Source organism: Talpa europaea (genome assembly GCF_964194135.1).
Source record: "Talpa europaea genome assembly, chromosome: 9".
NCBI classification, from domain to species: Eukaryota; Metazoa; Chordata; class Mammalia; order Eulipotyphla; family Talpidae; genus Talpa; species Talpa europaea.
Genome location: NC_140076.1, coordinates 26,034,656 through 26,058,224, shown reverse-complemented (window position 1 = coordinate 26,058,224; position 23,569 = coordinate 26,034,656). Strand labels below are relative to the sequence as shown.

General features: G+C 42.5%; 2 protein-coding genes and 1 pseudogene across 3 annotated transcripts in view; 1 reads left to right on the top strand and 2 right to left on the bottom strand.

Moving 5' to 3' along the window:
• Positions 1 to 772: 772 nt before the first annotated feature.
• PPIH (peptidylprolyl isomerase H) lies at positions 773 to 17,259 on the bottom strand (the record flags this gene model as incomplete). Its single annotated transcript, XM_084242178.1, has 10 exons — positions 773 to 854; positions 9,993 to 10,082; positions 10,799 to 10,839; positions 11,294 to 11,381; positions 13,808 to 13,900; positions 15,830 to 15,872; positions 16,141 to 16,185; positions 16,461 to 16,484; positions 16,780 to 16,844; positions 17,194 to 17,259. The coding sequence occupies 9 exons, from the start codon at positions 17,257 to 17,259 to the stop codon at positions 10,014 to 10,016; spliced, it is 534 nt and encodes a 177-aa protein (XP_084098304.1). The 3' UTR covers positions 773 to 854; positions 9,993 to 10,013.
• On the top strand, positions 5,239 to 5,753 carry LOC311176629 (large ribosomal subunit protein uL22-like; annotated as a pseudogene). The gene has a single exon. The product of its transcript is annotated as a large ribosomal subunit protein uL22-like (transcript).
• A 2,599-nt stretch (positions 17,260 to 19,858) lies between the features above and the next one.
• CCDC30 (coiled-coil domain containing 30) overlaps positions 19,859 to 23,569 on the bottom strand; it is a gene marked incomplete at both ends in the record, with an annotated part of 80,140 nt that continues 76,429 nt past the window's right edge. Inside the window, 2 exon segments of the mRNA XM_084242282.1 lie at positions 19,859 to 20,057; positions 20,408 to 20,475. Coding sequence (XP_084098408.1) covers positions 19,859 to 20,057; positions 20,408 to 20,475 — 267 coding nt within the window.

Genomic DNA, 23,569 nt, shown 5'->3' with positions numbered 1-23,569 from the left:
CAATACTGCCTCGCAGTAGCCTGCTGCCAGCAGTAGAGTGACCCCTGTCCGTGAGCCACGAGAAAATAGAAGTCGCCTCATGAAAGGAACTCCACTTTACCACTTGAAAGTTCTACCTGGTAGGATTCTTTCTATGTTGGGCTATTTCAAAGCACTTTCCAAAGCATGTTACTAATTTATCAATTACTTTCTTGTTTTCTTCTTTGACCATCTCAACAATGCTATGCAATATGCAGATATTATTCCCACTTTATAAATGAGGAAACTGGGCCTTTGAAAAGGGAAGTGAATTTCTCAAAAACTCAACTGTTTAAAATGACCTGATACAAACCCAGATTTTGACTGAATTATTCCCATTTCATCATGATCAAGACACACACTACCAAATGGTCTCCCATCCAAAAATATTCCAGGTGGGTGACCCTTTTCCAACAAGCTACGGAAATAGCCAAATTGAACCTACTTAGAACATCCTTGGAATAAATCGTGCTCATAAGGCCCTGGGGCTTTGCCTTCTTTGCCCAATCAGTTGGAACCCAGGAGGGGACCGCTACAACTGGTTACAAATCTGAGGCGTCAGCTATACATAGCAGGGCTGGGCTCTGGTCCATGCTGGCCTCTGGGGAGAGCCGGCCCCAGATGAGGATATGGGCTATCATCACTACCATTTAAAAACAACACACATACCAAAAAACCAAAAACTTTATTTACAGTTGGAAACAAACAGAAAATTTCGGGATCTGAATCTGTGATACTTCCAAGGTCTCTTGATCAAAAAGGCAGCAGCAGGCAGGGAAGCAAACACAGGGGCCAATCCAGATTATCTTAAGACATCACCCAGAACAAGGGAAAGCCTATAATGGCAGAGACATGGATATCAGTGAGGGATGGAGAAGCAGCTCAGGGGAACCCAGACATTCCAGGAGAAACCATGCTCCCAGCTATCCTCCACATTTCTAATCCTCTTTTCCCAAGAGAAGAACCAGTCTGATTTTTGCCATTGGTCAAACTTCTGGTTCCCCAAACTTGAGATAAATTACACAAGAACCAAGAAAAAATAAACTAACATTTTATAGGCAAGCATACTATCTCATTTATTATTTACAATTCACCACTCTTGTGCAGTATGTATTGTCTGTAATTAAGCAAAGGAGAAAACTAGGGTCCCAAGAGGCTTACTGTTTTGACAGTGATGGGACTTCCTGGTCTACTTGGCTCCAAAGCCTGACTCCTTTTGGCCAGACCTTAATGGCTTCCTGTGGAGTTCTAGAACAAAGAGCAATCCTCCTTCCTTGTACATTTTGGTCTCAGGTTTATAGAGAAAGGAAAGCCCACACCCTCTGTTTATGGCCTTGGAGTTAGCTGTATTGAAAGAGCAGGGTGCATATACTCAGATACTACTGTCCCCCTCCCCTTAACGTGACCACACCCCTTCTTCAAAGGACTTGAGTCCTGGTGTCATATTGCAGGTTCAGACAGATGTTTACTCTGGGCCCTTAAACAGAATGTATGAAAACGTGTAAATGTACTTTCTGAATTACAGGCACATAGTCAGCACGGTCCCTGCCTCCAGGGGGTCCTGCCTCCGTCTAGAAAAAGCCAGACGAACACATTTGTGATAGACTGTGTTAAATGTTTAATAGAGGGATACCAAGCACTTTGGGAGCACCTAGGAAGGGAACGCTGAATTTGCTTAGACCAGGAAGAGGAGAAGCAAGATGCTCCTGGGAGGATCTGGGACGAACTAGGATTAGCTAAAACTACATATATACAGTATGCACACCCACTCTAAGATACTGACTCAATGTAGAAAATTCAAGCACATGTAGGACAGTATAAACTGCAAAAAAGTCTCTTTGCTGTGTCTATTCCATGAAGGTAACTGTTAGTAACAGTTGGCTATACTATCACTACAGGAATTCCTAAAATAGTTATTCAAAATAAATGGCATCAGGCATCTGGACTTTCACTTAATTTAACTTTGAGATCTTAGACCTATCTCTCTCAAAGACCAATAGTATAAAGTTCCTCACTGTGTGTGAGACCTGATTGCAAGTTGGGAGCTTTGCCTTTGCACTGGGTTGGACTGGAACAGAGCCAGACATTATCCCCTTCTACCTCTTTTTACTGGGCAGGGTTTCTGACTATCAGGGCGGGGAACAGTGTCACACACCCAGCAGGCACACAAATATTTGCGTCAAATCTCTAGAGCTCTCTAGACCCATATTTTCATGTAGAGTCTCTTTTCTCTTGCCTGGACTGCTACAGCGGACATGCTTTCCTCACTGGCCTCCGGCTCATCATCCACAGTGCTGCCAGAATCACCTTCTGAATAAGAAAATTCAATCCCAGTATTCTGCTCAAAATCCTCCAGTGCCTCGTACCGGCCTGGTTCTTTCTGGAGGGTCTGATCCCCTTTTGAGACTCTCAGGAACAAAATGGACTCTCTCTGAAAAAAAAAAAAAAGTACAACTGCCTGAAGCTCACCCCCACCCTCAGGATAACATGAGTTCCTCAGTCTGCACTGGTTCCCGCAACTGGCCCTGGCATCCTCCAGTCTCATCTCTTACTATTTGCTTTTCAATATGGCCTGCTTTGGCCATATTGAATTACTGGCAGTTTCCCTTACACTTTCTGTGGTTTCTTGTTTTTATGCCTTTGCTCATGCTGTTCCCTTTGCTTGGAAAGCCCTCCCCAGCATCAGCTATCTGACAAGTCTATTCTCTTGAGTACTCAGCTGAAGTATCATCTCTCTCTCTTTTTTTAGAAGATTTATTTACTTATGTATATAAGAACTGGGGTATAAGCCAGAGGTGTGGGTGGTGAGAGGATTCACCAGAGAGAGTGGGGAGCAGAACAGGCAGATCTACTGAAATACACTGCTGAGGGCAGCAGGGGAGGCAGGAGAGGTCTGTTGCGCCATGTGGGTTGCTCCCTGGCCAGCCAGGGATCGAACTCATGCTGCAGTGGCTGGCGATGGCTTCATAGCGCTGTCTTTAACCCCTGCGCCACCAGGAAGGCCCTGAAGCATCATCTCTTATGCAGCTCTCCCAACCACTTCCCCAGGCACAGGGATTCTTAGCTTGTCCTAAAACATCCAGCCTAATCCATTATGCCAGTGTAATTGTGTCTTCTAGACACCATGAGTTCCTTGAATACAGGTACTTTTCAAATTTGTAACCTCATAGTAGCAGGGCTCCCTCTTAATTAATTAGCGCTTAGGTATAGGATGACTGAAGGACCAGCTCACGTGCTACCAGGTCTCTCATAATCTTCCTCTATAGAGATGTCTCAAATCTGCAGGTAATCCCAGAGAGGGGATAGTGTTTGTTAAACCTCAGTCATTTGAATAGCATCTTCACAGCTATTACCCTAACACCCACAGGTATAATTAGTTTCTTAACCTAATTATTGAAATTCAATAATGCCTCATTGTAAGCTATAATAAGTGTGAAAGTGTGTTGTGCTAATTATATATTTTCTCCTAAGATGCAAATATTAAAATAAAAGATATTCATCACAGTACCACCTAAAGCTGTGTTGCCCACATTTTTTCTGATAAGAACCATCTGAGATGCTTGTTACAAGCACAGCACCCTCGGTCCTATCTTAAACTCACTCAGTCAATCTCCAGAGGAGGAATCTGAGAATTAGTAAGGTTAATAAATGCTCCCAAGTGATTCTTATCTTTAGGGGAATTTGGTAAACTATGGCTTAAAGAAAGTTCTCCACTGCCTGATACTGATACCGGGTATGGGGATCACAGGGAGGAGAGCAGCAATTCAAACTGGCCAAGTTCATCCCCCTGACTTTTCCAAGAGATCCTCGGGCCTTCAAACAGAGGTTCCACCAGCAAAGAACCCTGTTCAGACTATGGCAGGAGAATCTTGAAGGCCAAGGTTTGCCTATGTAAACCTAATTAAATTCACCATAGAAAGCTTTCACACAACTCTCTGAGATAAAACCAAAGTTTCTACATCTAGAGCTACACAGAAAACTTCATTTTCATTAAAACCAAAATCAGGACTTAAGACAAAAATACAAGAATTCTGGAAGGAAATGCTTCATTCATATGGAGGTATAGTTGATGAAGTGGCCCCACTAATCTTCTACCTCCTTCCTATCTGATTATATTTCCAGTGCTTGGGCACAGGCCCCAAATGCATCATGAGGTAATATCTTCAATGCATGCAGCAGATTCCTTCTCGACTATTGTCCACCAAGAGTTTATCTCCTCCTGGATCTTTTTGGATTGGGCTATGGCAGGTTATCAATTAAAAGACATTTTCTGTTGTTCCCCTGTAGCCTTGCTATTCAAAGTGAACATTAGCATTACTTGGACAGTTGGTTAGAAATGCAAAATCTCAGGTCTCATCCAGACCCACTGATTTTAAAAGATCTCCTGGTGATTCAAATGCATATTAAAATTTGAGAACTGGGCCTCCCCTGATGGCACAGGCAGTTGAGCACCAGCTGTGAAGTTGTCCTCAGCCTCTGCAGCGCGGGTTTGATCCCGGCTGGCCGGTGAGGGTCCCACATGGCACAGCAGACTTCTCCTGTCATGCCCGCTGCTCCCCTCAGCAGTGTATTTCATCAGTCTGCCTGTTCTGTTCCCCTCTCTGTCTCTGGTGAATCCTCTCACCCTCCTGTGCATCTGGCCTGTACCCCGGTTCTTGCATAAATAAATAAAAAAATAAATAAATAAATAAATAAGATTTTGAGAACTACTATAGAATAGGGCTTGAAAACATCATCTATAGTGGCCGTCAACCATATTCTGCCCCAAACACTAGCGGGATCTGAAACACTTCTATATGAATTTGTGATGCTTATAACTTTATAGCTGGGAAGAAAGATCACTGAATGATGCCCTGCTCTTAGGGAATTAATCTCTTCTATTTCTTAGTTTTTCTCAAATCACATTACTCAGAAACCCAAAGTGGAGCACCCATCTGTGGAATTCCTTCAGGTCAGATTGCCACCTAGATTCCCTAACACATATGATAGGGACTTTTGGTAGTTAAATGAGATTAAAGTACTTAGCTCAATAGCCAAGCACAAAAAAGTGTTTAATAAACCATAATAGCCCCTACATATTTTTTTTTTTCATATTATCCCTAAGTGTTAACTAAAAGAGATTCAATTCTGAGACCGAATTGAAGGTACCATATGTGGCTCTTAAATTTAATTAAAATTGAGCTCTTCCCATAAGCTGCCTTTGGTGAGCTCTAAAAATTGCTTGACCCAGAAAACCCTACAGAGTCATGCAAACCAAGGGATTCAAATCTTCATGATCATTTTATGAACTCTTGTGAAACTGTCCAGGCTATCAAGAGTACAAATATCGGAAGTATTTGAAGGCTGTTGCTACCAAAGCGGTGCATTCCATCCCATTGTTACAGTGGTGGAGTTGGTAGGTGTGCCCAGGCCAAATAGGGGGGCTGGAGGCAGATACAGGAGGTGGCAGACTGCTGAATTTTTACTGCTTAAAGCAAAGAGTAATGCTGAACTTAAGGGTTTAGATGTAGATTCTCTGGTCATTGAGCGCACAGAGGTGAACAAAGCCCCCCAGATGCGAGGTATAACTTAAGAGCTAGTGGTCGGATACACCCACACATGAGCTCTCCGTCCTACATGGAGAGGATCTTTATTGAAAAAGAGCTGATGTTCCTAAACCGGAAGAGGCAGCTGCACAGAAGAAAAGGCTATCCCAGAAGAAACTGAAGAAAGAAAAACCTATGGCCCAGGAATAAATTCAACATAAAATGAATGGAAATACTAATAAAAAAATTTTAAATTCAATCCTTTAGTCACACCATCTACATTTCAAGTGGTCAACTGCCACATGTGGCTGGAAGCTACCACAGGTACACATTTCCTGCATCACAGAAAGAACTGTCTATGGAACAATTCTCGTTCAGAGGCCTCTGGAATGTCAAATGACCCCTGTGGAATTTGTTCTGCTTTGGTTGCAGATTTAAAAGAGGGACTTTCGTGGGGACAAAGGTTTACATGACCTTTACTAATTGAGGGTGAGAAGGGGAGGGGTTGATGATCGCCACCCTTGAAAATCAAACTCCCGGGGCCTCCCCGGTGGTGCAGCAGTTGAGCGCTGGGTTGCGAAGCTGCCCGCGGCCTCTGCGGCGCCGGTTCGATCCCTGGCTGCTCCCCGGCCACCGGAGGAGGGTCCCACATGGCGCGCAGACCTCTCCTGCCGCCCACTGCTCCCCTCAGCAGTGTACTTCGTTCGGTCCTTCTGCCTGCTCTGCTCCCTGCTCTGGCTCTGGTGAATTGTCTCACCCTCCCGCGCTTCTGACTGTACCCAGTGCATGTATAAACAAAACAAACAAACAAACAAATAAAGCACGCCTCTATAAAAAATAAATAAATAAATTAAAAAAAAAAAGAAAAAAAAAAAAAAAAAAAAGAAAATCAAACTCCCAGCAAGGATTTCCAATAACTTTCTGAAAGGAACTCAGAAAAATACCAAAAAGCAGCCCCAAATATAAAGAATTTTAAAACCTTACTCTTTTTATCTTTTATCCTGCAGTGGTCAGTCATTAGAAGGGAAAGAACGTATGAGTTCAATTCTTTTTCAGTAACAAAATGAGTGGGAGAGGGAGGTGATGTCAAGCAGTACTGAAAGGGACGCACAGAAGAAGCCCTAGGGGTGCTGAGCATTAGCAAAGAGGAAAGTTCAGGGTGTCAAGTGGGCCCAAGGGACCACGTGGCTGGACAGGAGAGGCTTATGTACAGCTTCCAGCACACACTTGTGCATTCCTGCCTCAGCATTTGCTCACACCAGTTCCCTGCCTAAAATGCCTGACATTCTCCCTTACTATTAACTTAAAACATTTTACCGGATGCCTGTAATTGCCATATGCTGTGAACACAAAGTCAGTCACAGATAGAGGTGTGGACAGTCATTAAGATGGTCTGTTTGGCTAGACCTCCACTTGGGAAAAAAGGCAGAAAAACAAATTCTGGATGATTATCAGTACACAAATAAAACTATACAAATATTAGAAAAAGATACAGAAAATAATATGATCTGGGGTAGTGCAGACTTCTTAAAGAAGACAAAATGCAAAAGGTGTAAGGGAAAAGACTGATGATTTTGACTTCCTCAAAGTCCAGGTTTCAACTTGTTAAAGAAATTAAATTTGTTAATATCTTGTTTAACAAAGGATATCACCTAAGTTAGGATAAACAATACTTGACAATTTTTTAAAATATGTCCTGAACAACACTATAAAGACCATACACAACACGCCCACAGCTAACATGGCACACAATGGTAAACACTGAAAACTTTTCCTCTAAGATCAGATACAGGACAAGGATGCCCACTCTCACCACCGCTACTCAACGGAGTATTGAAAATCCCCTCTACAGCAATTAGGCCAAGAGGAAAAAATAAAAGGAATCCAACTTGGAAAGGAAAAAGTAAAACTCACTATTTTCAGATGACATGATAACAAACATAAAAAAAATCCTAAAGACTGCACTAAAAAATCAATTAGAGATAATCCGCTACCAAAAGGGGAGGGTGGAAGCTATGGGGGGGGGGGGTGGGTGCAGTGGTGCTATTGTGGGAGATTATTAGGGCCTTCCTGGCAGGTGTGGTGTGGTAACATATATTTGCAGAGGTGTGAACTGATACCCTTAAAACATATACAGTGTTGTAATCTAGCATTACTGCAATAAATGTAATTAAAAAAATGTTCTGGGGAAAACAGTGATCATCATACAAAATAAAGAATGAAGACTCATGCTGTTTATTCAAACCACCAAGAGAAAGGCAAAATACACTATATGCTACAAACATCTTATAGATTATTGTATCAGTTTTGCTTTTAGTTTTTGTGGGGTTTTTTGCATAGAAGAACTGGGGTGTAGGCCAGAGGTGCAGGGGGTGAGAGGATTCACCAGAGACAGAGTGGGGAGCAAAACAGACCAATTGACTGAAATACACTGCTGAGGGGAGCAGCAGGCAAGGCAGGAGTGGTCTGCTGCGCCACGTGGGTTAGCTTGCTGGCCGGGGATCCAACTCAGGCCACACTGGTGATAGAGCTGAGACTCAATCCAGGCCACCAGGGAGGCCCCAGTTTTGCTTCTAGTATAAGGTAGTTTTATATAAATGTAGAAGGAAGTCTTCAAAATACAATGCCAAGTTATGAGAACTATAATGTGATGCCATTTAGGAAAAACAGAAAGTCTCTCAAAACTAAATAGGCAAAGAAAGACCCTGAGAAATACCTCAAACTGATAAAGGGGTATCTGAGAGGAGTAGAATTGGAGGTGGGGGGGAATAGGTAGGATTTTCATTTTAACAGTTTTATGTAAAAATTTTACAGATTAGGGGCCTCCCAGGTGGCAGAAGGGGTTAAGCACCCCACTATGAAGCAATATGCAGCCTCTGCAGCACGAGTTGGATCCCCGGCCGGACAGGGAGAAACACCCACATGGCGCAGCAGACCTCTCCTATCTTGCCTGCTGCTCCCCTCAGCAGTGTATTTCAGTTAATCTGCCTGTTCTGCTCCCCACTCTGTCTCTGGTGAATCCTCTCACCCCGTGCATCTCTGGCCTGTAGCCCAGCTCTTGTATGCATAAATAAATAAATCTTAAAAAAATTTTTTTACAGATTATATTACTTTTTTTTTTTTAAAGATTTTATTTATTTATTTATTTATACAAGCACTGGGTATAGTCAGAAGCGCGGGAGGGTGAGAGAATTCACCAGAGCCAGAGCGGGGAGCAGAGCAGGCAGAAGGACCGAAGTACACTGCTGAGGGGAGCAGCGGGCGGCAAGAGAGGTCTGCGCGCCATGTGGGACCCTCCTCTGGTGGCCGGGGAGCAGCCGGGGATCGAACCGGCGCTGCAGAGGCGGCGGGCAGCTTTGCAACCCAGCGCTCAACCGCTGCGCCACCGGGGAGGCCCAGATTATATTACTTTTATAATTAAATATGAACAACCAAATGAAGAATGTAAACCATGACTGGAACATTTTTTTGACAGACATAAAAGTTACTTTGTAGACAACTGGGGAAATCTGAATATGTATATTTGATATTATCATTGTGGTTATTCTTAGGAGTTGTTTGCTGAAATATTTTGGGTAAAGTACCAAGAAGTCTTCAGCTTTCAAATGGGAAAGAAGGAAGAAAAAGAAAGGAAGGCGGGTGGGGAGGGAGAGAGGGGAGTAGGAGTAAAGAGAGGGAATACAAATGGGAGAAGAGGAAAGAAGGGAAAGAAAAAGGAAATGTCAAATCCAAATGGTAAGTGTTAATCGATGGTGAATGTAGGTCAATTGTAGTACACTATAGTACACTGTGATACAATTAGTGCATTGAAGGTGGGTGTTCAATGTAATATTCTTCTAACTTGGAGGGAAGGAAGGCAGGATGGACAGAAGGATGGCAAAACACCACCGCCACTCCTTTGTACTCTTATAAGACTTAGTAATGTCATTCCTTTTACTAGTGATCACCTCTGAGAATGTTTTTATCTTTTCCCAAAAGTTCCTGAAAGGTATAGGGAATCTTTCAATTCTTTGTCCCCTTCCCCTCCCATACCTAACAAGATGTCCAGCACAAAGCAAGCAGTATGGGTAGAAAGTGACCATATGTAGGCTGAGAAAGGTGTCACATTCACCTGTGGGGCTGGCAGATACAAAACCAGGGCTTGAAATTGCCACATTGGTTCTAATGAGAAGGGCCAGGGTGTCTCCTGCTGCCTCAGGCTGGTCACAGGAGGGAGCCACCCAGGCCTGGAGTCAGGTCTTTCCAGTGGACTACTCAACATACCACAGTCTAAGAGTGCTGTCAGAAACTGCCTAATGGTTTTCAGGGTGATACTTTGTAAACTACAAAGTAGTAGAAGAGTAGAGTTCCCTAAGTAAACCTTTCTGTTTTGATCCTTACAAGGATCCTAGGAGACAGGTATTTGACAGATGAAAGAGGCTCAGTCTCCAATGTCAGATGCCAACGTACCTGTTTCAGTCTTGCTCTGGACTACATCTCTCCACACTGTGAGATCACCACAGGCAGCTTAGGCTTATTGTTGGGGCCCGTAGGAACATTCTAGGAGAGAAGGCACAGTGGAGACTCATTCAAAGACACTCATGTACTTACTCCCGCCGGCCCTTTGCTAAAGACTACGGACTCAGAGACTTCTATGATAATGGTCTGCCCTAGCAAAAAGGTAAAGCATACAATGTAGATCAAAGAGAAAATGTACACGTAAGCACTATCAAATCTATGATATGTAACAATGTAAAAAGTTATAAGACAGTGTGCAGGGCAGAGGAAGCAATTCAACTGCTGTTTAGAGGTTAGGGAGGGATCTATAGCAGAAGGGAGTTTGAGCTAGTAATAGAAGGATGAGTGAGAGCCCATCAGGAGGAAAAGAAAGGAAAAAGAGGAAAAGGAGGAAAGAGCATGAGCAAAGAAAGGCTCAGAGGTAGGAGGAAGGCAGAAGCAGGGACATATATGGCATATTTAGAGAAGAGACAGTAACCTGATATGACAGGAACACAGAGGAAGCAGTGGCAGGGACCAGATCACATAGGATCCTGAAAGCAATGCTGAATCGGATTTTATCAAGTAGGAAAAGGACAACAGAAATCAACCTTGGTGTGCTAGAGAGGTTGCTTATGGGCCAAGAAAACATGGGAGGCATGAGGACTCTCCTCTCTTTTCATGTCACTAGAGGCAATAAAGACTGGGCCGAACTCACCATTTTCTAGCTGACAACAGTTAGGTAGTACTAGACCAGAATGGCAACAGAACGGACTCACCTCAATCTTTCTCATAACCAGAAGTCCATCGATGATTTTTCCTGTAGAAAGCATATGTGCTGGATTTTACTATGCTCACTTGCATAACATGTTCTAGTTTCCACTGTCCATCCATTGCCATTAGTTCATTTGAACCTCATACTAACATAAGTGGAGGTCACAGGCAGTTACAAAGTTAGGGTTCAAACCTAGGTTGGGAGATTGCAAAGTACCACAGTACCATGCTGCCTGTGGGAGGCATTTCTTAAGTGTTTCTGTCTGGGTGTTCCCCTCAAACATATCACCCAAGTGGTTGCGCTGCTCTAGACTGTGTCTCCCCACTGTGAGGTCAGTGGCCCCTGCCATCATTTCCTCTAGTTCCTGAACACCACTTCCACCCTCCCCACCACTGCCCAGTGCAGTACACAAGCCCAGCATTCTTGGTATGGGACTCTGGCTCTTCTGAAGTCCCATGGGGTAAATGGAGCCTGGACTATGGGACAGAGTAGGACTCACCAAACACTACATGTTTCCCATCTAGCCAATCACACTTGGAACAGGTGATGAAGAACTGGCAGCCATTTGTACTGGGACCACTGTTTGCCTGGTGGAAAACAAATATACCTTCAGTGAATTCTCCTAGCTGGAGGGCAAGATTCCTGAAAGACTCTCCAAATTTTCTACCAGCAAACTTGACTGAACATCTACTGAGCCAGGGCCTAAGCTAGGCCTGAAGGACACAGATAAAGAAGACACATAATCTCTGCCTTCAAGGAACCAGATCCTTGAATAAATGTACATTTCCCCTACAGTATGAATTTTTATAATTGAAATAACTGTTTATGGGACCTGATTTGCTGTTTGGTCCAATACTAGTTATAGCTGGGTTATAGTTAGTTACCAGGGGAGAAAAGGTCTGTTGCCTATACCAAAAGCTGTTTTGTCTGAATGGCTTTGTATTGTACCATAACAATGGCAATAACAAATTTTTAAGAAAAAATAGTTGGAACTTGAAGTGATTGTATTAAGTGAAATAAATCAGATGGTTTCACACATATGTGGAATATAAATAACCAAAAAGCATAAACTGACAAGACACAGCAAAGACAAATCTTGGACTTAGTGAAAAAATTTACAGGTTACCAGAGGAAAGTAGGTGGGGAGGGGGAAAAGGATGGGGAGGGAAGTAGAAAGGGTCAGCATGGTGGGTCAGTGGCTACTGAATGGAACATGTACACATGTGCAGGAATAAAAACGTATCCTTAAGTTAAAGTACTAATTTTTTTTTAAATTTAAGAATTTACAAGAAAAAAGGTTATATTTAATCAATGGTGTTTGGTTTCAACAGCTACACCTCAAATCCTTTATTAGTGAATTTTGCAGGAAAAATTATTTCCAATTGAGTATCTGAAAATATAGTTATATCCCTTCTTTCCCTCCTTTGAAATTATTTTTACATCATTACACTTAATAATGCATTATAATAGAACAAGCTATGATAACAATGCAGAAGATACAGAGAGACATTTGACTTTCTTAGGAAGTCTACTTCTGTTCATTATACATTGACATTCCCAAACTGCCTTTAATATGCTAAATCCAGATTTTTTGTCTATCAACCAACCCAAAGTTTCAGCAGCACAGCCAACAGTGTTTGTGTATAATGTATTGTGGATAATGCATTGTATACTTTCCTTATTTTCGGGAAAAAAATGAGTAGAAAACAAAAGCACAGGTCTCATAAAATTAATCTACTGAAGCAAAACCAGAAACTATCACCACTAGCCTTAATCAGTAGTGTATCATAACAATGATGTGTATCATGTGTACCATGTTCAATTCAGATTACCACTAGCCTTAATTGGTAGATTTAAATTGGTTGCTTCTGCGTCCAATAGTGAAGGAATAAAAATAAAAATGTATGAGATACATTATTGATGCTGTCTAGGGTGAGCTCATTAGGTTTTATACTTTAGAAATCCCTAGTATAAGATGAGACTATTTTAGTTTTGTACATGTACTCAGGAACATTTCATATGTGAAAATAAGGGACTGCCTGAGCCAAAGCAGGCCTTTGCCTACTTCCAAAGTAACATCAGGAAGCCCAACTTTGGAAGGACAAATAGAGTTCTCAGGATCCCAATGCATCCCTTCTACCCATCTAATCTATCTAGCTGCTCAATGTATGCTCAATGCAGAAGAGGGTAATCAGCAAGAAGGCAGGAAATTAGTTCTACACCATGTTTCCCTACTAGTTTACTGGTTACGAGAATACACTCTGGAGCCAGACAGCTTTCTAGTATTGCTACAGGACAACTTTAATAGCTCTGCCATCGATACTACATAGGCCTTGGTTTAGTCACATAACCTCTCTGTGCCTCAGTTTTGTGTCATCTGTACCTCAGTCTCCTCATGTGTACCTATCTTAAAGGTTGTTAAGATATTAAAGTGAATGAACACAAGGTGCTTGCTGAGTAAATGCTCAATAAATATTACCCATTATTCTGATTATCTTTTATTCACTCAGCAACATCCGCCCAGTACTTTTCTGTGTTAGGTAGTAAGATCTGGAGATCAATGAAACCTGCTCCCTGCCCTTGAGGAATTTATGACTTAGTGGAGGATAAGAACAAAAACAATTAAGTTACCAGGAATGGGACAGCACAACCTAACCAATGTCAGTCTGAGGGGAACAGACACTCTGAGGCTACCTTCCATTTTTTTTAGCTCTTTCTTAAATGCTAGCATAGTGGTATGTACCTAGAAGGGTTCTGATACTAATGGTAACGATTCTAGAAACCACATCTGCATCCCTTACCTGCACTTCCCCAAGCTGGCTTGTACCTTTTTTGCCTTGCTAGTATTACCCAGTTAAGTCTTCTTTCTGGCTTTGCCCAAGTAAGCATGGTAGAGGTGAGTGCTAGGCCAAGCACTGCATCCATCCCAAGAAACAGCACTGGCCCTCAAGAGGCGCCCAGGCATCAGCTGGCTATAAATCTAACCCCAAACTGCGACTGAGTTCTCACTTACCATGGAAAGAAGGCCTGGAGCTGAGTGTCTGAGTTTAAAATTTTCATCTGCAAATGGCCCCCGGTAAATACTGGCAACTCCGGTACCATCTCCCTAAGTAAAAAGAAGAGTGTGAGCAAGTACTGGGTGCCCTGAACCCTGGAGAAAAAGAACATGTTTAGACACAGGCAAAATAAGGAACAACAGTACAATGACCTCATATATTATCCTTGCCATACGAAGACTCTGAAGCCGGCAAATTATATACAAGCACCCACTTAACTAACAACTGTCCACTCTCCCCACGCTATGAGTATGAGTGGTTCTTAGGTATCACCCTCCTGGACAAAGCTGTCCAGGGGAGGACAACTAGTTCACGAAGAGCAAACTAGAATTCCTTCTCTGGTGATTGTGAAGAGGGTTAGATACTCTCTGAAGATGAACTTGTATTGACTAAACCTGGAAGCTGGAGGTAACTATCTTTTGCAAGGCAGACTGGAGGACAGAAAGAGAACACGGGTGTGTAGCGAGCACTACAGAAACACAGAAAGGACGGCACTGGTTCTATGCATCTTTTCGGTTGTTCTACTTCTTCCTTTGGGTTCCACAAAATACCCTATCTTAAATTTCCAAATTTGGCTTAACCTAGCTTTATTTGCATTATCTTTTTGCTCTTCCAACATTCCTGTGGAATGAGCATTATTATCTTCCTCATTTTTCACATGAGCTTAATTAAGTCAGGGTAATAAAGCAACTTGACCAATATCATATTTGCAGTATTTCAAATAGAGACCCTGAGGTGTAAGGATAATCTTTAGAGGGGGGCCAAAGGATCACTCTCTCCCAGTCAGATTAAAAAAAAAAAAAAAAAAAAAAAAAAAAAACTGGGTGCATGGTAGAAAAGGAAACACAGACCTGGTACAGAATCAAGACTGGGGTAAAAACTACCAAAGGGGATCAATATGAGAATAAAGGCAGGCCTCTCTGGTGGCGCAATGGTTGAGCACAGAGCTGTGAAGCTGTCCGCAGCCTCTGCAGCACGGGTTCGATTCCCAGCGGCCAGGAGATTCCTACATGGCGCGGCAGACCTCTCCTGTTGCGCCTGCTGCTCCCCTCAGCAGTGCTTTCGGCCCGTCTGCCTGTTCTTCTCCCCACTCTGTCACTGGTGAATCTTCTCACCCTCCCGCATCTCTGGCCTGTACCCCAACTATTGTATAAATAAAAAATCTTTAAAAAAATTTTAAAAAAGCACTTTATAATCAATATAGCATGACATAAATGTGAGCTATTTTATCTTTAAGTCCACCTACAAAAATGCAGGAGGAAGAGCAAACAAGTTCATTTCCAGTAAACCTAGGGAACAGATCAGTTACCACATCATTCTCAATACTAACACTATCTATAGCACTCCAGAAGCCAGAGTAGGGAAATGACAAACTTAATTATTCAGAACAAACAAAAGAAAGCAACTTAAATCTTTAACAATTTAGCTGATCAAATAAATTAATTGCCTATTCATAATGAAATTTGGACTGGGTAGCTATTAGAGCATGTTTCATTAGAAACCTTAATGCCAGGGAAAATGTAGACAATGATTAAGGACAAAAAATATTTTGGGATCTTAAGTCTATTAAAAATTTTATGTACATACATATATAAGGAAAGATAAAACTGATAGATGTAAACTAAAGTGCTAATAGTACATTCTATTAGAGGTGAGATTTTTTTTTTTTAAAAAAGGTGATTTTGGGGGCCTCCCTGGTGGCTCAAGGGGTTAAGTCTCAGCACAATGAAGCTATGGTCAGCTGCTACAGCAGGAGTTTGATCCCCAGCCAGGGAGCTAACCCACATGGTGCAGCAGACTTCTCCTGTCTTGCCTGCTGCTCCCCTCAGCAACGACATCCCCATTTCCATCTCCTCCCCACTTCAAACTTGCTGTTGTTCTCAAATCATAAGACTGGGTCCTTATAATAAAATAACAGAAGCAGCAATAACAAGGAAAAACAAATGTATAGGTCTTTGATAGGAAAGAACAGTACTTACGTTAACAAAATCTCCACCCTGAATCATGAAATCCTTTATGACTCTGAAACAGAGAACAAAAAATACTGAGAGATGATTCCGTGGTTTGGTGAAACACTGACTAGTTAACACTGGATTAACATTGGAGTTAACACTGATTTCAAAATACATTAATCACTTTGGCATTTAATGAACCTTCAAATCAACTGTTGAGCTCAGAAAAATATTCTCAAAATCTAAGAATTACCCGATGGTTTTATTTTCCTTCACAGAAGCAATTCTCCCAAGGAAGTGATTGTAAAAGACCAAGAATAGCTTGCCAAAAGCCTTACCTGTGGAAGGTGCTCCCTTTGTATCCTATTGGAACCCCATCTTTTCTGTAACCAAAAACAAAGAGACTTGGGATGACGACAGGTAATCACAGGCCTTTCCAGTTTACCACACACCAGAGCCAAAGGGACGCTCCTAAAGATGGTCTAAGAAGCGAAATAAAGGTAAATGAACTGAAGATAGACTAGATTGTAGGGGCATTCTCTTCCACTGGTGTCACCAGAAATCATTCAAGGACTGCCAGTGGTTCCCCGACCCCTCACTGCAGCCCCAGGACACCCCTCAGAAGCAAGCAGTGAACTCAACCAAGTCTGAGACTGACCTGAATTCTCCAGTGCAGAACTGCCTGAAAGGGAAAAAGAGTGAAAATTCGGTCACCAAGACATCACAGCTGCGAGTGCCCCTAGCCTCCGAGAGTGGAGCCAGCAAACCTACGAAGCGGGTCAGTCAGATATTCAGACACCAAGGCATACAGATTGTTAACAACATAAAACGACACGAGAACAATTAAAACGGTGACTATTCAGATGGTGCAATAACCAGAGGGATCAGATCTCAAAGTTAGCGAGAGGACGGGCAGGGGCAGGGGCAGGCAGATCCTCAGACTGGGTTAATCTGGCAGAGCGCGGGCATCTCCTTACCTAAAGTTCTCGGCCGTCTTGGGCACGACGTCTGCAAAGAGCTCGATCTTCATGCGACCAACCTCCTGCAAGGGTCGGGAGACCGTCAGAAAACCTAGTCTAGGCCATGAAAGGCCTCACCAAGCGGAGGAACAAGAATGGCTGACTCTCCCCTCCCTGGTGCCCCTCGGTCTCTCCCACCTCCACAGTTTATACGTCCAGTCCCTCCAGGAGGGAGGCTCGAGGATGCGCAGGGCTCCTCTTCCTCCTCCTCTTCCCCGCCCCCCCATCCCCCGCCCGGCAGGTGGGTTAAGTTCCGGTCCAATTTCACTCTCTGGCGTCCCGAGCCCGTTATCCCCGAGCGGGGGAGTCCTGCTTGCCGGGCTCCGTGCAGTTTCTCGTGGGCGCAGGGCCGGGAGGCTGCCCCAACCTCACCTGGCCGCCAATGCTGACATCAAAGAACACCACGGGGTTGACTGGGCTTGAATTTGCCACCGCCATGGCACCGACCCGGAAGCAGAAGCCGGGAGGGCGGGGTTCCGGTGAGCCTAATCCCAGTTCAACCCGTGTCGTTTCTGGCGCAGGCGCAGAAAGAGAAGACCGAGGCCAGCCCGCCCCGAGGCCCCGCCCCTGCCGCGGAGCGCGCCTTGGGACCCGCGCGGAGATGTGCGTGCGGCCCGGCGTGCGCTTCCTACCGCGTGTCACCGAGGCGACCGCAGGCTGTCAGTTCACTTGCTGTCGCCCGCATGGAGGAGGTAGGGCAGAGGAGGAAAGCCTTGGCATTTGTTGCTGAAGGTCAACTGGCATCCTACTCACATGGTTGCAATAAGTGCAATAAGAAATAATTCTTGCTTGGACTGGGGGTGAAGACTGGGGGAGGGTGGACTGGGCAGTGTCCAGGGTCCGTGTCAGTCTTAGCAGCTAAGAAGTCTGAACTGGGCCTCCCTGTGGTGGCGCAAGGGGTTAAGCACCGCACTATGAAGCAATCCACAGCCTCTGCAGCACAAGTTTTTGATCCTTGGCCGGCCAGAGAGAAACCCACATGGCACAGCAGACCTCTCCTGTCTTGTCAGCTGCTCCCCTCAGCAGTGTATTTCAGTCAGTTTGGCTGTTCTGTTCCCCACTCTGACTCTGGTGGATCCTCTCAGCCCCACCATCTCTGGCCTGTGCCCCAGTTCTTGTATGCATAAATAAATAAATCTTAAAAAAAAAAAGTCTGAAGTGTACCACGTGCTGTGAGCCTCACCAAGACAGGAACTCTGCTCCTCTTCAGCCCTTAGAGCATATTAGCACCGCTCAGTAAATAGTTAGCCCTTCCTTGTAAATCAGGACAATAGAATTTGTTTTAGTGCTGCCACAAGCTTACACTTTTGTCACCCCCAATTCATTCCTCACAGAGCAGCTAGCCCCTTTAAAATAAATCTGCTTCGTGTACTTCGGTCCTTCTGCCTGTTCTGCTCCCTGCTCTAGCTCTGGTGAATTCTCTCACCCTCCCACGCTTCTGACTGTACCCAGTGCCTGTATAAATAAATAAACAAACAAAAAACAACCCCCCCCCCCCACAAAATCTGCTTAGAAATCACTCCAGGCTTTCCATATTTAGGATACAATCCAATTCTTTACATAAAAAGGCCCACAGTACATTATCTGTCACCTACCCAACCTTATCTTGTGTCACCCTCAGTTACTGTCCTGACCTTTCTGTTCCTAGAGTTCAGGAGATACATCTGTCTTCAGGCCCTGGTACTAGCTATTAACAGTCTTTAATGCTCTTCCAGATGTCAACCCAGGTGGAGAGTGCTTCTGAACAGATTTAATGAACTGAATGAAAATGGGTGACTTTGGGTAAGACTTGGAGTCAGAGATTGTATTAAATACCATATTTCAGATGTCCTTGAATAATCCTTTCAAAGTTCAGTGGTCTGAGGAAGCAAGAATTACACCTAAAAGTTTAGTTGCTTGATAAAGGTGTCTTTTAAAATTTCTGCTTTCCCTTCTCTCTTAGTCTCCCTTTTCTATCCCCAACTAAAGTTAAAGAAGGAAGAAGAGGAGAATAAGAAGCAACGGAGAGATTAAGTAGCAGTAGCCCTTAGCCTTCAGGAGCCGTCAGAGTTTTATACCAACTATTTTAGAATAAATTTTTCAAATTACTAATATCCATGATGAAGTTATAGAAAGACTGGCACACTCATCAACTGCTGGTGAAGAAAAAAAAAAGACAATCAACATTGTCCTTCATGGAGCAGTTACTAAGGGCCATGCATACTTTCATTCAATTTCGTCCTTACTATCCTATGCTAATGGAACTCGTTCCCATTTTATGCTTCAAGAAAGAGGCTTAAAGAGCTGGACTAAACAGTATGTTGACACAACCTTTTGTTTTTTTTTTAAAGTAAAATAACAAGTGATATACTAAAACTATGTAACATTTACGTCCTTTGACCCAATGATACCATTCTTGTTCATTTGTTTTCTGGCAGAACTCGCCAAAAGAGCCACATTCTCCAAGACTTTCTCCAAGTAGAAACAACTTAAATGTCAAACAACAGGAGAATTTACAGAACAATTAACATGACAGAATATAACTTGGTCATTGAATAGTTATAAAGACTATTAAAATATAGGGAAATTAAAAATCAGAGTATGAAAATGAAATTACAACATAATTTTGAATAAAAACCAGAAGGAATAACTTCAAAATGAAAGTAATTGTGTTAAGAATGTAGGATTATAGAGTTCTTTTTTAAAGCATTTGCTTTAATGTGATTGTATTGTTTTTACTTTAGAAGTAAATAAGAAAATACCCAGGATAATAAAAAGCTATCCTGAATTAGCCATCTGTGCTCTGCTGAATGGGAAACTTTATTAAATCATTGAACTTATGTTACTATATTAATCAATACACAGCATTTGAGGATAGCAAACAAACTTGAGAAATCCATTTTTAGAACTGGTTGAATTAATTTATCAGCAAGTTTGAAGACTCCAAGTTGATGTCCAGTGGGGGGCTGCAGTAGCTCTTATCCATGTCATGTTCCACCTTCATGCCCAAACTTGAAGTTAGCATCTTTGAGCAGTCTAGTTTTAGATATCAGTGATTTTATAGTTCTGACTTTTGATCTTGTTCTTGGATGCTATGTGTTACTTTCAGTGAAGCCACATTTATATATCCAATTTCAGAATTCTGTGAACATGAATGAGACTTGGGAGAATTGGAGGTGGCCACTACTGCGTCTGACTTATGTTCTCCAATCTCTTGAATATTTGGAACTGACGCTATCAAGTCTATTCCTGTAAAACTAAGAAAGACCACGTGTGAGGACTTTGCGTAAACAGGATCTCTTAGTGGCACTTAGGGTAACAGAGAGATGGCATCAATAGGATTTCAGTTTTTTACAATTATCAAACACAAAGAAAAGACAAAAAATTTACCTTAAACTTATGTTTATGAATTATTTTCTAACTTAAGTCAGGATTCTGTGATGTGTGGAGGTGACACAGCGACAAGGAGAGAAGGAATTGAAAGATGATTCAAATAATAAATATACAGAAAATTACCCCCAAATGTTTTGCTTTCTCAAGCCAGCAGCTCGGGACTACTGAGGCAGGCATGACATGAGGCAATAAATAAATGATTGTCATTACTAACCTGGAGTTTGGTAAGTGCAATATTTTACTCAATACTTCAAATTCAGGGATGTCACTAATTATTGTTTCCTGAAAGGAAAGAAAGAATAAACATTAAAAATTATGACAGACTACTAGCACTATGACCTTAGAACTTATACCTTATGTATGTTTGTGGGTTTTTGTTTTTTTGTTTTTTTTTGGTTATAAATGTGATCCCCTCACCTCACACTCGTTAGAATGACTATCATCAAAAAGACAAAAGTTAAGTGAAGTAAATCAGGAGAAAGACAAGCATTGGATGTGGACTATAGAGGAACAAAACAAAGGGTGAGACGAAACCAAATCAATAACAAACTGAAGAAATCTGACTGTGGAATTGAGGCTGCAAGGGGCAGAGAGACACACTGGGGAGGGGCATAATGAACTATAGTGGAGGACTGTGGGTACCTTAGTGGTGGGGGTGGTGTGGAGACATGGACCTGAGGTGTGAACCTATGCCTCTGAATGACACAGTGTTGTGAACCAATGTTATCTGAAGTAAAAAAAAAAAAAAAAAAATTTAAATGAGAATTCTGCCTCCAGACTGCAACATAGAAAACAAACAAAGGAAAGAGGAGACAAATGCTGGAAGAATAGGAAGAAAGGGAGCCCTTATATACTATTGGTGGAATGTAAATTGGTGGAATGTAAAACTACCATAGTCTAGCAATCCCATGTCTAGGTATATTCAAAGGAAAGAAAATCACTGTCCCAAAGAGACATCTGTACCCCCACGTTCATTGCAGTATCATTTATAATAACCGAGACATGGAAGCAAACTAAGTGTCCACCAATGGATGAATGGATAAAGAAATTCTAGTCACACACACAAGCCCCACCCTATGGCATACTATTCATCCATAAAAAGAAGAAAATCCTGCCACCTGTAACAACATGGATAGATCGTAAGGACATTATGCTAACGAAATCAGTCAACAAAGACAAATGCGATATGATCTCACCTTTGTGTAGAATCAAAAAAGTAAACACATAAAAACAGATCAGACTTGTGGTTGCCAAATGTTAGGGATGGATGGTGGGGAAGTAGGTGAAGATGGTCAAAGGTACAAACTTCCAGCAATAAGCTAAATAAGTTCTGTGGCAATGAGTGTAAATTATATTGTGGTGCTCATTTTGCAATGTGTATATATATATATATATATATATATATATATATATATATTACAAAATCATTGTGTTGTAACCACCTTAAACTTATACAATGTTATATGTCAGTTTTACCTAATAAAACTGGAAAAATGTAATCCCTAATGCCTTGGTACTATTTGGTAATTATAAACGTCGTATTTTTCATCAGTGCTTTCTTTAGTATCCTGCTATTTATATCTACTTTTCTGTGTGAATTACCTCATTCAGCTGACAGAATCATTCTATTTACTTAGGTAAGTCTTTAATACTCTGACAAACATTTTCTGTCCCTTAATCAGAAAAGTATCTGTTTTGAGCTCTCTGATTTTAAAAACCAAATTCCTTTTTAAAAATACATAGACCAACAGAAACCAAAATTCACAGGGGTTCACATACAATTTATTGACCCCCCCCCCCCCCCCCGCCGAACTTGGGTTTAACCTTTGATACAGATCAGCAAGTTTTTGTGAGAAACTCTGTCATCCTGGAAGAAATGAGAAGCTTATGTAAGGAGGAAAATGCCAGCCTTTCAGAGAAAGCTATAATGTGTTAGAAACTTTACTGGACTGGGAATTTGAAGACAAGACTTGACTCAGTGCTTTATCAGTTCAACACTGGCGTGTCCCTTCACTCGCTGAGATTTATTTCCCATATTTAAACAGTAAGAATAACAACTAATGCCCTGTTTTTCAGGGGTTTTGTGAACATTGTATCTTACTATTAAATAGCTTTTAAATAATAATTAAATAATATAGGGCCTCCCTAGGTGGCACAAGAGGTTAAGTCTCAGCACTGTGAAGCTGTCTGCAGCCACTGAGCACAAGTTCGATCCCACGGCCAGGATCCACATGGTGCAGCAGACCTCTTCTGTCTCACCTGCTGCTCCCCTCAGCAGTGTATTTCAGTCAATCTGCCTGTTCTGCTTCCCACTCTGTCTCTGTTGAATACACTCACCCCACTAACACCTCTGGCCTACAACCCAGCTCTTGTATGCATAAATAAATAAATCTTTTAAAAAATTAAATTATATAAACATAACTAATATATAGGAGGAAGCCAACATATGTTCAATATAAGAACAATAAATGTGGTCTCCCTGGTGGCACAAGGGGTTAAGCATCGCACTATGATGTAATCTGCAGCCTCTGCAGCACGAGTTTGATCCCTGGCCAGCCAGAGAGAAACCCACATGGTGAGGCAGACCTCTCCTGTCTTGCCCACTGCTCCCCTCAGCAGTGTATTTCAGTAGATCTGCCTGTTCTGCTCCCCACTCTGTCTCTGGTGGATCCTCTCACTCCCCGCATCTCTGGCCTGTGCCCCAGCTCTTGTGTGCATAAATATATAAATCTTAAAAAAAAAAAAGAATAAATGCAGGTCCACTGAGAAACAGGAATTTTCATTTATTGAATACCAACTGTGTGCCAAGCAATACAGCAGGTAATTTATGTGTGCTATTCTGCTAAATCCCCAACACCCATTTTTAGAAAAAAATTTTCTCTCCTTCCTTCCTTTCCCTTCCCTTTCTTCTTTCTCCCCTCCTCTCCCCATAACCCCCCTCCTTTCCTCCCTCCCTCCCTTCCTTCTGTTATATGATTGTCACTTGCATTTAGGCCTGAGTCCTGTAAGGCAGACACTAACTTGTTCACCATCATACCCAAACCATATGGCAAACAGGATGAGGCCTGGCACAGTGTATATGATCTACAAATATTTGTTGAAGGAACTCTCTGCAGCTCTTTCAGATGAAGTACTATGAAATCAAGCTGTGCTTCATGAAGGTTAGTCTGGAGGCATGAAAGGACAGATTAGAAGGGGAAAGACTGAAAGGAGATGGTTAAGAAGTCATTGCAGAGGGCCTCCCCAGTAGCGCAGTGGTTGAGCGCTGGGTTGCGAAGCTGCACGTAGCCTCTGTAGCACCTGTTCGATCCCCGGCTGCTCCCGGGCCACCAGAGGAGGGACCCGCATGGCGCGCAGACCTCTCCTGCCGCCCGTT